The 15,002-nt window shown below is 41.2% G+C and overlaps 1 protein-coding gene across 1 annotated transcript in view; it reads left to right on the top strand.

Moving 5' to 3' along the window:
* Positions 1 to 8,418: 8,418 nt before the first annotated feature.
* Positions 8,419 to 15,002, top strand: part of LOC128707413 (cytochrome b5 reductase 4) — a 31,330-nt gene continuing 24,746 nt past the window's right edge. Inside the window, exon 1 of the mRNA XM_053802365.1 lies at positions 8,419 to 8,737. Within this exon, the coding sequence (XP_053658340.1) occupies positions 8,419 to 8,737 (319 nt within the window). The remainder of the gene's footprint in view (positions 8,738 to 15,002) is intronic.

Below are 15,002 nucleotides of genomic sequence, written 5' to 3'. Positions count from 1 at the left end.
AATTCTCAACACAAAAAAAAACCGCACGAACTTATTCATACTCCTAATGTTTTCTTAGTGACTGGTTGGTGGCCGTTTACACAGCTGCCGTGAAGGCAATCTACACGCTCTAACTGCGATGTTTTTTAAACATGGGAGATATTAAATTACTGTTGAAGGTATACAAATCAAGCACGTACAGAAAGAAGTATTATTTTCCACTAACTTGCAGCTAATCTTGGCACTAACAGGTTGTGGATGGCCAACCGCTAGTTATGAACGAACAAACGACTTACTAAAACTCAATGCCTCTTTCAGCGGCATCGTTCGTCTACTGCTAATAATAGCAGCGAACGATTGCAGCGACACAATTAAGCATCACGCTTGTTGCCTCCTCCGGACCGACCGTATGCTTGCGGTGCTGGAAAACTGGCACAAAACCGATACCGTCCGGCCACGGCAGAGGCCGGTGCGGTTGGATGACGGGAACAAAACAAACATAAACCGACTCGAACTAACCCGTGCCTGTACATGCGATGTTACACACAGCCAATATTCGTGGTGTGGTTGTTGTGTCTTCTCTCACAACACACGCGCGGGTTAAAATGCGGACTAACGATGTCCGTCACAAGGAAAGTGTTTCTCATGTTACAACTTTATACCGGCAACGATGGTGCATTTCACCGACCGATGAAAAGGAAACGACGAGGGTCGTGAGGTGCTGGAATGCTGACAGGTTATTTGATATACAGTTTTGGGGTTTTTGCTGAGCGGAATGTGCACATTGCAACAGTTTGTTTGGGAATTTTGTCGCCTGCGATCGATGTCGATCGTGACATTCTTTACTCTCGCTTTCCAACAGGACCACAACGTTCGTTAATGTTTTATTTTGTCGAAATGTATGCCACTCTCTTTTCACCACACGATGATGTCACCGTAGGAAATTTCCCTTTTGTAACATCGTCGAAGAAATGGGCTTTTACGTGGATGATAACCAGTAAAACAAACACCAGATATAAAAACCGGGTACGATAAACCTTCTCCGATTGCGTAATCTTCGCACGGTGTGTCACCTTTAGCCTTGGGCACCCTTCGAATTCTCGTTGCAAAATGTGTTTATACATCAAATAATGTTATGCAGTACTTGGCAGCAGAATCGGACCACTTATCGTTAAAGTTTGATCGAAAAGAATCGTTATGATCTTGTAATTAACTACTTGAATAAAAGCGTACAATTATTCAAGAAGTGCGGAAGCTCCCCAAGAACTCCGCAGGGCACACACACTGTTTAACAGACGCGATATGCTAACAGCGTTGACCGGCACTATCAATAAGTCCTCATCTGCTGCGGTTATAATACGAGCGTACAGCGAACACACGGAGGGTAGAGTGTGAAGGGACACACTCGGTTTTTAGATAGCAGATAGCAATGCCTTTGCAGCCGAAAGTCGCCACCCCAACCGTGTGGTGTTTTATTCTCGTTGGCGCCCATATTCTTCATGTGCATGGTTATCTATATCAGCACTAATACGCTCTCGCCCACATTAGACGGGCTGTTTCTCTATCGATTACTGCTGAAAAGAAGAGAAAAGTGGAACAATATTAAGCCCCCCACGGTTAGCATGATGGGACCATAGAATTGAAACCATTTGAAAAGGGTGGGCGGGAGCATCCGTTGTGGTTGTGTGTTCCATCAGGCAAATGATGTATACATAAATCATGCAAAGAAAATGTGACCGGTTCGATCTAGATCGATTATTTGATCGCTTCCTCGATTCAATTCGATTAACGAGAGCATACTCGCCGCACAAGCCTGCGTGTGTTACTAGGCGGATGCCGTGACTTCTCACTTCCTGTTTCTGTAATCCGTCACACAGGGTCAGGAACGGGAGGAAGGTTTCAGAGTTCTCCGTTCTTCATTCATTCTGCATTCAAACTGGGCCGTTTTATACTACGAAGAATTAGCAGCTGTATCGAAAAGTGGATTGTTATCAGTAAGTGATCCAGTTGTAGAACCATTCCTCTCTACGCACTGCATTCTACGCGTTGCATTCTTTTGCCTTTAAGCGAAACTTAACCTAACTTGGCTGTGGGAGTTTATGCTTCATCATAAATACAAGCACAGGCCCAGCACCGTCGAGATGATGACGACTATCATCGAAGCAACCGCATAAATTATCAAGCCCGGTTCAAGGTTTTTGTACCTCAAGGTCATCAATCGCATTCGGATCCGCCTTTCCGGTAGCTTCTTCTCCGTTGGTTTTTAACGCTGCGCAACAATATCTAGACATGCGAGGAGGGCCACTTGTGCGATTGGATTATGTGTTTACGGCAGAAGCAACAAGTTGCCCTGACCGTTATATCAGCGCGGTTGTGCCGTTCTTCCCAGGCAAGTCAAGCGTCGCGTTCCGTCCCTGTCACCGCACCCGCCCATTTCCCTTCACACACACACACCGTCGTGTCTGGCAAATTTGTGTTTCTGTTAACCGGTTTTTGCACAAATGTGTTGTCCATCGTTCGGCGCTTTACTCGCCACGTTACCGGGGCAAATTACTGGCGACGGTTTTTGTGACTGACAAGCAGGCAGTGACGACATCGGCGGATAATGACTAAGCAGCAGACGGTGTGTACACGACATAAATTTGAGCCGAACCAGCTGGACTTGCAACGACCACTCCGAATGGGTTATGAAATCTTCTCCTCCACACACAACACGTTCAAGTGCATGTGGGTAATCGATAACACTTGATTTTCCCCTTTGTTTGGGAGCAGTTTTTTTTTCGTCGCTCTTGAATCAAACCCGCTGTATTAATCGACTGTTTACGATTTAAAACTCACACATTTGTGCGTGGCGCGGCTACGCTATCCGAAAACAAAACAACAAAACTATTTATAATACCAACGAAGAAGTATGATGATAACTATACGAAGGCTGATCTGATTAGAGCGCTTGCTGTAACGTTTCACCACACACCGTTGCAAAGGCAAAGGACACCAGAACCGTGCACTAACCTTCACTGTAGCCTATTGTTTTGCGCTATCGCGCCGCCTGGAACCGATCTAACTTTGGTTACCTTCCGTCGCGCCAAGTGCCTTTTGTTTGCGATGCGAACGGCGCTTGTCAAATGACATGTGTACATTGCTCGCAGATGACATCAACCCGCGAGAACGCAATTGCAGGGTTTGGCTGCTTAGGGTTGGAGCTTATTGATGATCATTTTATTTTGCGATTTTCCATTAATTTCATGCTAATCTTCTGCAGAGTTTTGCACCTAATTGTGTATTTTCTAGTGTTGAAATACATAAAACTCTCTCAACTGATGAACTAAATGTCTACTGCAAGTGAACAGTTCATCAACTAATTGATTGATTAGAGTAAACACCTTCAAAATAAAAACATCACCCAATTGTAGCCCACCCAACTCCACATATTGGAGCAGTAAAATTGCTACCGAAGGTTGAAAGGTAGTACCGAAGGTTAAAAGGTTTAAGGTATTTTAAAGATCAAATGAAGCAAATGATTGTTTCTCCGTTTGGAAGTGTACTTGTTGATTTACTAAATACATGTGCGATATTGCATCCCTATTCGAGATACGTCGAAATTCTAGAAACACTTATCTTTATGACTCTCCAAGAGTGGATGTACTGTGGATAGTAGTTTTTACATAGAACATCATGGCTGTGTATACGCACCGAACAACTAAACGTCATCTTATTTGCAGTTTTATTCTAAGAGCTGTAAAAACTCTTTTTTACTGAGGCCTTTACTCGCAAATACTTCCTTTCTTAATATTAATTAATGATTTCTTCTTAATGTAAAACTTACGTAACAAGACTGCATGTATTTAAAGTAATTAATTTTCCTGTTCAAATTGTTCACATGCGTATGACGAACCCTGTACAACGGGCTTGGATTTTGACATACCAAAACAACCAACAACACAGTGAGCTCGTACACGTGATGCAGATCTTTCGAAAGACAGTTCATGCAACGAATTTTCTTCAAATATGTATTTTTCAAAAGTAAATTAGTTTGCTAGATAAACCTGTAAGTATTGCAATTTTACTGCACTTGTTGACATAATTACTAACCATGTAAATTTTGAACAGAATCGAAGTATTTTTCTGCACATAAACACTAATAAAATGTGTTTTTTTAGCGTATTGTTGGTTAAGCAAATCTATTTTTCTTAGTTTAAATAAATAAAAGATATATTGTTGTACAACAAAGGCTCTTGGTTTTGTTATTAAACCATTTCACAACCATTCAAAAAGAATTACTCATCACAATACGTAAAGTGTGCTATCGAAGGGAACCTTCTACTGTTGATATAGCTTAATATTTAAAATCTGCTCTTTACAAATATTTTATTTTCACTCTTTTTTTTTTTTTTTTTTTAGCTGGAAATTTTATTATTTGACGTATTTTTTTATTTTAAATGTGTTTATGTTAGGTTGCTGTTATTTATTAAGAAGTTTCGGTTGCAGTTAATTACTTCCGTCTTAATTTACTATTTAGCAGTTGTTGAATCATGAATAAAATCGTTAATATTTTTTTTTTCATTTATTCATTTATTTGCAGCATACAGAATGGACAATTCCGATAAACTACAGCTTCCCAATTTGACTAATGAAGTCAAACATGTAACGACATCGCCAATGCGGTCTCCTGTTAGTCAGTCGATGCTTCTTCCCAAGCAATCGTCTACTTCAGCCACAGGTAAGTACGGGAAAGTGATTAAAAATATTACGCACACGTTCAACACGGATGAACGGACATTAAAACATATGTTACGAATGCTGACGCCATGTTCTCTTCGTCAGCAGAATGTGGAGTGATCCTTGACCGCAGTAATTACGATATTTTTGTCTGGTTAAACAATTTGTCTTCATGCATCAAACAGGTTTAAATTTGAAGTATGTTTTCTTTGTTCACAAACAAAAAGCTCGTCACGACAAATATCTCTTTGATCTTCGTCATCTGACTCGTACCGCTACGAGAGTAGCAAATAAAACAAAAAGCAAAAACCACCCCAGCACTTGATGATGCTTTTGTTGCATTCTGACTTCCGCCCGTTGCAGGGCACCAGGCGTGTGCGTCGGTGTACAAATGAATATTTCAACAGACAGGCAGTGAAAATCGAAACCATCCCATCCTCCCATTCCACGTCGTGACGCACGGCAAGCTTTTCATTGATAAAACCTTCAAACGTGGTCCATGTAAAGTGAGCGGGAAATTATATACACGGGAAAAACCAGCATGAGAACGCTTTTCCACGGAAACATACACCATATCTCTCTCTCTCTCTCTCTCGCTCTCACAATGCTCAAAAAGCTTCTCATGGAATTGAACCAAGAAGACGCTTTTGTCGCGTCCAAACGTGTATGTGTGACTCTCTCACGTTTCGGCAGCATCGATGGTGTTCGGGAGGAAAATTTTCGACCACAATTCAGTTTTTCTTACGACGGACGGTCGACATGATGCACTCGGGGACCGCTAGTGGTGTACGAGTCGTGAAAAATCGGTTCGATCGAATATTGCGTGTACCCTACAATGGTGGCAATCGTGGTGTTGGAAGCTTTCAGCAATAGAAACACCTTACTGTAATGTCGCTGGTACGAAGTGTTGTTGTTACAGCAAGTAAAACAACCCAAAAACCCATGCGTGTGTTGTGTAAATCTCTATCCGCTCGGGAAGTGTAGTGTTTGTTTGGCTTTTTTGTATTGTGTTGTGCCTTTCCTTGCGGAAACGACGGTTGTAGACTGATGTGTGTGAGTGAATGCGTTGTTTACTTCTAAACCACCGAAAACCCCGGCACACGAGGCAAACATTCGCTTTCCGTCGCGGGTTTTTTTTTTTTTTGATTGGTTAGGTGTTTTATCGCATTTTTGCTCTTTGACACGAAGAAAATGGAAAACCCCAGTGTAGAACAACACGTAAAAACGGGTTAGTGTGCAATGTTAACTTTCCCATTTACCGTTGGTACACAATTCCGTCGGGATTGTACACGAGCTGTTGCTGGTAGATGAATATCTCCGCAATATCAAGCGGTTCCAAGTGTTGGGATAATTGAATTTCCACGTATTTTTCCGGTTGTCGAACCGGAGCGCGGGAAATGGTAACTAGTGCACTTTGGACGAAGTATAAACATCCGGCGTTGTGGTGTCTGTCCGCTATTCGATCGGAGTTTACCTATATGCGATGTCTTATAGCGATTTTCAGAGTTATTAATGTGCTTAAAAGTTGATAAAGTTGAGCATGATAAAGAGGGGCTTCCGTAAAGAAAGATTATTTTAAGTTTTGTTTTAATTTTTTCTCTCATAATATCTCTTGAAATTCTGAATCAATTACGCGTAACGCGTGCGTAAGTCGACTTTGTAACTTTAATGCATAATCGATATTGCACCAGATTTCGACATACGCGGAAATTCGATTTACGCTGATCTTTCCCGGATTATAGAAACCGGGGACTGCCTGTACTTATGTGTTTTACCATTTTTAAATTTGTTGTTCTAATCCTGATGTTTTAAATATGTACAAACATTTACACTATTAACAATCGAAACCATAATTGTCTTTTGTCTCACTGTGGAAACTCATTCTTCATATTTTTAATACAAATAGTCCCCGCGAATTGATCGCTTAGTTTATCGCTTTAACGCAACTTTTCACCGTTAAAGCGATAAACTAATTGAGATGTAAAATATAAAAAAAATCCGCGTATTGTAAACGTAATTTTAGAAACTAACAGTCACCGAAACACACTAATATAGCAGACTGCTATAATACGTGAAAGATCTGCCTATATCGAATCCTGCTGCAATATTGTTTATACTTCAATGTTGCAGAGTCAACTTTCTATTTTGCTTTTTATTAATTCTTAATTTTAGACTTCTTTTTGAAAACAAACGTTAGAAAACGTTAGAATTAAATGTTTTATGAGAAATGTTTAATAACTTTTTGCCTAAATGTGGTGCTATCGACTAACATAGCTGTCAAAATTCCGAAAATCACGTATCTGCCAATCCTCGTATCTCGGAACCTATTGTAACGTTTCCTCAATTTTCCTTATTATTAGTATCATTTTCTTATCTTTTACAACTATTTGTGAATAAACAAAATTATTCAACAATTTTTTTTAAATCACTTGCTTTATATCTTACACGTTTTGTAATTTAATTACGTTTATTATGTAACATGTACAGATTTCCGTCCCCATTTTGGAATCCCTTTTTTATTCCATCCAACGCAAACCGAAACGGTCAATATCGCCTCAAACGGTTGGAAAATGTTTAATCGAATTCGCGTCAGTCAACAGTACCCGGTCCCAGCTGGTCCCGGCCAGCACCTTCAGCGACCCACCAGTAACGTAAATGTGTCAACATTGGCAAAACCGCAATGGCCGTACCATGTGCTTCAAATAAATTCCGGCGAATCCCATCAAACATGTCCTCGGGAACATGGTTGGAACGCTTCAGCTCAAGCACCAAGCAGCTGCGGTGACCAGAAATGCACTCGTGCGCTCGGGTTTAGGGTGGAAGCTTGAGCAAAATCACGTTCCAACTCCCGCTGGGAGTGGGAAAAGGGTTTGCCCGCCGACGACACACGAATGGGTGAAAATGGCTGCTGACGGACGGAAACCGACTGGGAATTCAAATCTCAGCCGCCGGATGATTGATTGGGTTGAAATTGAATTGCACAAAGCATGAAATCTCGTTTCCGTGTGTCTGTTCGCTTCGAGGCGGGCAGAAACGCAAATACCATTTCCGGTCGATCGTTAGTTTTGATTAGAAGTTAAATTTATTATCGACGAGCGCAAATGGCAAACGAAGATGTTAATCATCTTTAATGGACATTTTGTACAGAATTGTTCGTTTGTTCTTAGATGGAATTTTATGTTTTGTGTGCTACATTTCGCCAGTTTCTAATCAACAGTCGTTTCATTGACATTCTTCCCACTATTCCAACGAATATGCATTATGCATGACTGGTAACTAATAGTGGCCAATGTTAAAGCACAACAAAAATCTCTATACAGTGCGGTTGGGTTTCTCGCAAGCGATCCGATTAAGTGTGTAGCTCCGGTGGCAAACCATCGCAACCGTTCAATGTCGCTGGGCAACCGTTCTGGGCAGGAATTGAAGCGGAATCTAACCATGCAGCCACCGCGGATCGTCTGTATCGCGAGCCGGAAATGTGTAGCGTAGTTGAAACTTCCGTCGTTTGAAAATCGATCGAACCCGCCGGCTGCTCTATCGTTAGCCATCGCACCAAGTCACACCGTCGATCGACACCGTGTCAGCATCGATGGGTGAACAACACGCGTATCGCTGACACTTCGTCACCCCGTCATGAGCCCGGTTGGTTGTGGTGAAAATTGCTTTCCTTCCACCTTCGGCCACCGCCTGGGCGAACAACCTTCGGCGGCGAACAGGTGAATGATGAATTTGTGCGGCTGGCTGAAGACATTTAAACGCAAGGGCAAAAATGCGATCGGTGCGAGCGGGACCGCAGATGAAGATGTGGCCGAAACGGTGCCAACCGGGGAAAGCGAAAGCGGCGAACGGTCAACGAGTGGGAAACGTGCTAACGGGGGCCGCACCATCGGGGGCTGGGGAAGGAAAATTAAAAGTGTCACTAAATTGGCGACTGGTGAGCGAATTAGCGGCCAGCGGGAAGGCACAGCGAACGCGAAGGAAACCCATTCGGGCGCGAATGATACCGCCGAGGATGCTGTGCTCGAATGTGCTGATGAAGGTAGGTGAATTTGATTTGCTTGGATGTGGCAGAGAGGGACCCGTTGAAAAAAGGCCAACGGGTATATGGACGTGAAGCGGGTTTGTTGTTTTGAAATTCCATCCTCGATGTGATTGATGGGTTTGATTGACTGCTTTTGAAGTGTTGAGAGGATTTTTTCCACTTTCAATCAATGTCACTGCAACGTTTTGTCCGCCTATATTTATTACTTGCATTTAGTCATTTTACTTTTGCTCAGGTAAACCATTTTAACCCAGTTAATACGATTTTGTTCACAAGAAATGTGGCTTTCCTTTAGTAATCGCAATTTATTTGTTGAACTACCGGGCGTCTCCATGCCCCACGTGGTTACTTGTTCAGAAGTGTCAAGTTTGAAGTTTATGGAATCTTGCTATAAAAATTGCATAATGACAGGTAGTGCCGCTATTGTAGCTATACCGCTATAACCCGTGAGAGATTCGCGTAGCTCAAATTTCCGCGTATGTCAAATCCAGATGTAGAAAAAAGGTTTATACTCAAGTGTCATGAAGGAGACTTCTTTGTTTGCCGTAGTATATTATACTGTAATTATAACTAATAATGCGGTTTTTTTAAAGAATACATTAATAAGCATTAAAGCAAATGTGTCGCATCGAGTTAGAAGATATTATCAAACTTTTTTATATACCTTTTCGCCTGTATTTTGTGCTATAAGTTAACTAAACTGTCAAATTTACCCTGTATATTCGAATCCGCATATAAGAGTTACCGTGTACTACCTGTGTTTTCTTTTATACTTTGGTACAGTAAATTTAAACTTCATACCACCATCATTTTTTTAAATAGAGGTGCAATATGCTCACTGAGCTGTTAAAAATCAGATACATCTGCTAATCCGCGCATTTCAGGTCCGTATATGTTGAAGTACTTATGTATAATTAATTTTGTTTATTAGTTTTTAATAATTTATTGTAAATTGAATATCTCAGTACCCATTTTATGTATAATAATCTTTGGTTTTGGTACTAAATACCTAAAGTGAATTATTTAAGAACAACCAAATTCAATGTAATACTTTGCTCACTCTTGTTAAGTGTGAAATATTTTAACTTTTACTGAAATAATAACACACGTTAGCCACAAAGTACTCCTTTTTAAAGCCAACTCCTTCATCTTTCCTAATGTGTTGCTGCCGTTCCGACCATCATCACCTCGAAAGCACACTTCATCCACCGCTTGAAAGCTTTCGTAACGAAAACATTCGTTAACCTTTCGGCCGGAAACGTGATGAATAACTTAAACCCTCACTGCTTTTAACATTGACCTAACCAAACATCAACACCCAGTGCGCGAGTCTTCGGAGGCGAACGCGTCACCGTCGCACCGTGTACTTACGTTGCCCACGCTCCACGTTCTTTAATCGTGTACTCGTAAAATGAACTCGTGCAGCGTTCGCCAGTGTAGCTAATGTACCCTGCCATCGATACCATCGGGTGGCATGTATTCTGTAATGCCGAAACTATTCCCATCCACCGTAATGGGTTTCGTGTGCGTTAGCTCCAGATGACTAACGAATATTGGAAGCGATGAAACTTTTGCACACACTAGGTGGAAAGTTAAGCAGAGCGCACCATATGATTAACAAGAACGCTCTGCTTACACATGTTTGCAGTATGCCCCCGATATGATAGTGCGCTAGTGTTGGCAAGTACCGAGCCGCATGTTACCGAAGTACGCTCCGGGTATTGATTATTTTTCCAACCCCCACACAAGCTTGGTTGAATGATGGCGAAAGAGAGAATTATAAAGTTTCCTATGTGGGGCAAATTATTTGCTTCGTGTGCTGGCGTACAGGAAAGATTGCACGTTGCCATTGGACTGATACGTGCTTTCTATGTTGTTTTTAGAGTAAATTTTACCGATGATGATGTCTAAATGATGGTTCTATGTTTTTTTTTTCTTGGATTCCCCTTTCATGCTATACCAACACTAGAGCTGATCATTGCAACTTCCCATAAAAGACCGCTAAACGGTTACCCATCCGTACAGCCAAACAAAGTTAAGGGAAAGATAATATTTGCCGTAGCTTTTCTTGCGTGCCATATCGTATAATAGGTGCTGCACAAAAACAAATACCGGCTCCGGACAAAAGTCAACCTACGTAGGTGCGAGGTGTAAGATAAACTACAGCGCCAGCACCTTTGCCTTCGAGGAGGAAATTTGAACTCGTGCCGGTTCGGTGCACAATTCCGACGAAACAAGCGTGTGTCTTCATCGGCGCTGTTGCCCTTTCCATCGGTTGTACAAACGAGCATGTTATGTTCCTGGAACACCTGCAAAATTGCTTTCCCGCCACCACCTCCGTGCACACGTTGGCTGTGTGAAGGTGCTGTCTGGGCCAATATTGTCCCAATTGTTGGAACGTTTGCGATTAATCATAGGACAGTATGTGCCTTATTGAAATCACAAATTAAGATAGCTTTTCAATGCCAGACCAGACCAGAGGCTTTGCTCGGATCTTCTTCATGATGGGTCACCAGTAAACTTTCACCAACCAAGCACAGTGGTATTTTTTATTCTGCCACTATTCCAACATCAACAGAAAACATTCCGTATGCAAATTTATACCATAACACACATAATATACATTTAAAATAATTTTGGCTTCCAGTGGTTGGGATAATTTATTTCCTTCCTTACGCGTAACCGTAAGAAGCTTATCTCCATTACACGTCACCATCTCGTTGGTGCGTCATGTTTTATGATTTCTTCTGATTCTTATCAAAGTTCCATTCCACCCAATGCCGGATATTGCTATTTTGTGATCTCCGAACGTTTGCCGTATGGTTTTCCACGCACGTGTAACTTTCCTCAGCTCACGAGAGTTATCAGAGTCATCAGGTGTGGCGTGTCGTGGAACGGCAAACTGTAAACCGCTCCCAGCGCTCGCTTATGCTTTGAATATTAATGCAACATTGTACTTTTAGGGGGGAGGGGGCCGTCGAATGAATATATCTAGCGAGTCGTATGCATAATTCGGTACGTTGCGTGTGCCTGTTACGCGGATTTCACGATTGCGCTAGATAATAAATATAGTCAGGCTTCGACAAAATGGATTTTGTATGGAAATGATTCATAACATTTTTTCTGATTGTTTAACACAGTCAACAGATTGAAGTAATCTCAGCGATAAGTTTGTATCATTTTAGATTTTTGTTGATTATCATTTTACAACATCGATTAGGACACGAAAGTTACAAATACAGGCAGATACAGGCAGTCTCCTAGATACATTATTCCTTTTATATGCGGGTTCGGAGATTGAAGCATAAAATTGAACGTGTGTTTGTTTTAATTGTTGTAAAAGTCGTCTAAAATGCTGATTACGAGCAAGTCAACTTTATAACTTACAAGTATAAACCATTGTACTCCCGGATTTGACAGACGACGACGAATTCGAGATACGCGAATTATAGCATTTCGCTATAATAGTGTATCTCGAGGACTGCCTTTATAGCGTTGAAGCCAGAAACGCTGTTTATAGTCAGCTAAATTGTGGAGTGATCGCGTTGCGCGGAGATCAGGTGATGGAAAGTTGGTTATAGCAGCCCACATCGGGCTGAGTCGACATAATGGTCGACTCAGGCACTTATTTGTTAAGTTATGAGCAATAAAGACCCATTTGTATTATTTTGTCGCAAATTTCGAAATCAATTGTAATGTCTTTCCATTCTCATAAATTATTGCATTGGAATCGTTTCTTTTCCTATTGGTCTTGCGCATTTGTTATAAATTAATTCTATTCAGCAATGAAATATACGTATAATTCTTTGATATATCTTTGAGTATTATTTAAGTTCAACACCTTTCTTTAATTTTATGCGATGTATGAGTAATGTGGAAAAAACTGCCTTTATTTCATGATTCCCAAATGTAGCAGAGTCCTACTAAGTAACCAGTACCGGTTTCATAATGATCCAACATGGAACACAGTATTTAATGGATACGATTAAACCATCCAATTAATAATTAAAACATAATTTGTGTGCCCGCCTGTGACGCAGCAACGTCTGTATTATTTGCGTTGCGAGCATTACGCAACTTCGGTTCGCACGCCGGCCAGAAGCGAAGGAATGATCCTAACCTATCACAATATCGCACCCACACCAACAATATCTCCTGGCAGCCGAGAACCGTTACCATCTTATCATTTCCACAGGCGTAAAACGTGAGAAAATAAGCCTTTCGTCCTGTTGCGTATCTCACCGTTGCATTGCGTTTCCTCGCCAGAAAATAAAACACGAAACACGAGAGACGGAGTCGTGTCTCTCCACGTCCAGAGGGCGGCTTTACTTCAAATAGGGGTCATTTGGTAACGCCCGGGTGTGTGGCACCCGAAAGCGGCTGAAATTGTAATTGCTCTCCTGCCCAGTAACCGCATACCATTATCATAAATCTGCCGGTTACGTTGATCGTCTTACGTCAGGGCAAAAATCCACCGCCCAGTGCTCGTGTTGTTCGCTCCCCCTCAACCGGGAAAAAGGTGGGTTCGTCCGCTTATCGATTTTACCATCGGACAGTGGCATTAACAAGCAAATTCATTTTACAGCGGGGCATGACGATATGCTGTAAAATTTATGCACTAAACGAAAAAGAAAAAAAACAAAAACAAGAAAGATAGAGTGAAATGTTACACAAGAATGACACATTAACCATGAAGCGTTGGAAAACGTGTTATTTTTTATATTGGGTTGGTTTAACAACAGCCTGCAACAGGATGTCGCAGGATGTTACTGCCTCCCACACACAGAAAGGGTGCTTAAAATGTGTGTTGAGCGGGCTGCTTTTAGCTTATCTAGGTTCTGGAAAACTCAATTCGAAATCGCTTAGTTCATTCGAGGATGGAATCGAATTACGGTTGATTAAATTACGGCCATCGCAAAATTAGTGCTCGCTCCATTGTAAGGATTCGAATGAATCTATGATGAACATCATTGAAAGTTAATTTCAACCATGTGCGATTCGGCTTGTGTTGATACGTACTTGCTCGATGGCATAAATTATAGATGCGCTACGCAGTCGTTAATGCGAAACGCGGACACTGATTGGTTGCAATTGTTTCATTCGAATAAATTGACACATTGTAATGCGCGCATTACAATTACGCGACAGGCAGTCCTCGAGAAGCACTATTATAGCGGGTCGCTCTTACCCCGCGAGAGATCCGCTGTATGTCGAATACGGGAGCAATAGTCCTTATGCATCAATGTTATGAAGTCGACTTCTTTCGTTACTTGTAATTTATTATTGAATTCAGTAAACAATAATAAAACTTAAATTAAAAATTCTATTAAATCCAATTGGATGGCTTAATTTTTGTTTCAACTTTAAAGCTTTAATTTTGTGCTATAAACCAACTGAGCCGTCAAATTTCAACAAAGTGCGCATCTCCAAACTCGCGTATAAGAGGGACCGTGTATCTCTGGGGCAGAGTATACAGCCTGTCCCCGATATACGCTATTATAGCTGTCTGCTATAATCAGTAACTCGAATGTTCACGCATGTCGAATACTATTGTAATATCGTTTATACTTCAATGTTAGAGAGTTAACTGCTTTCTCTACATTTTATTTATTAAGCAATTCATGCGATTTTTGGAATGAAAACATTATCAAAAAATGCTTCAATGCTATAATCAAACTCAGCTGTCTTATTGCAACAAACGGCGACTGATTTGAATCGGTTTTCAAAGGGGAATTTAAATATAATTATTATACTAATATCTATAAATATTCTATAAATTCTATAAAATACTTTCTATATATGTTTAACATGGGTAATAAAACTTTATGGAGGACAAACTTTGTACAAGTAAACATCAAACGTCACCGTTATGATTTTCCGAAAGTTCATACCGTTGCCGAGACTGTGCAGTGAATCAAAAGCCCGTCCGCACTCGCTGTTGTGAATACTAATGATGGCAGCAGGCAGACCCCCCCCCCTCCCACACATAGCATACGGTTGAAACATAAATCGTAACCCATTTATTGTGATTTTATTACCATCTTTTATTCGCAATGAAAACATCGCTTTCCTCTCCGCTCCATTTGGACGGAAAATTTGCTACAGCCAAATGTTTGCGGCGTCATTCGGAAATGCAGCGAGAATAGCGAACCGTTCCTTACTTTGTATAATTTGCCTTATCGTATGGCGCCAGAGTAGATTGAGTTGGTCGCGTAGCTGGTAAAGCTAGCTTCAACACTACGCAAAGTTTTGTGTGCTGCTG

This window comes from Anopheles marshallii, chromosome 2 (assembly GCF_943734725.1).
Source record: "Anopheles marshallii chromosome 2, idAnoMarsDA_429_01, whole genome shotgun sequence".
NCBI lineage: Eukaryota > Metazoa > Arthropoda > Insecta > Diptera > Culicidae > Anopheles > Anopheles marshallii.
Note: the sequence above shows the minus strand (reverse complement) of the source record. Positions and strands in the feature narration are given on the sequence as shown.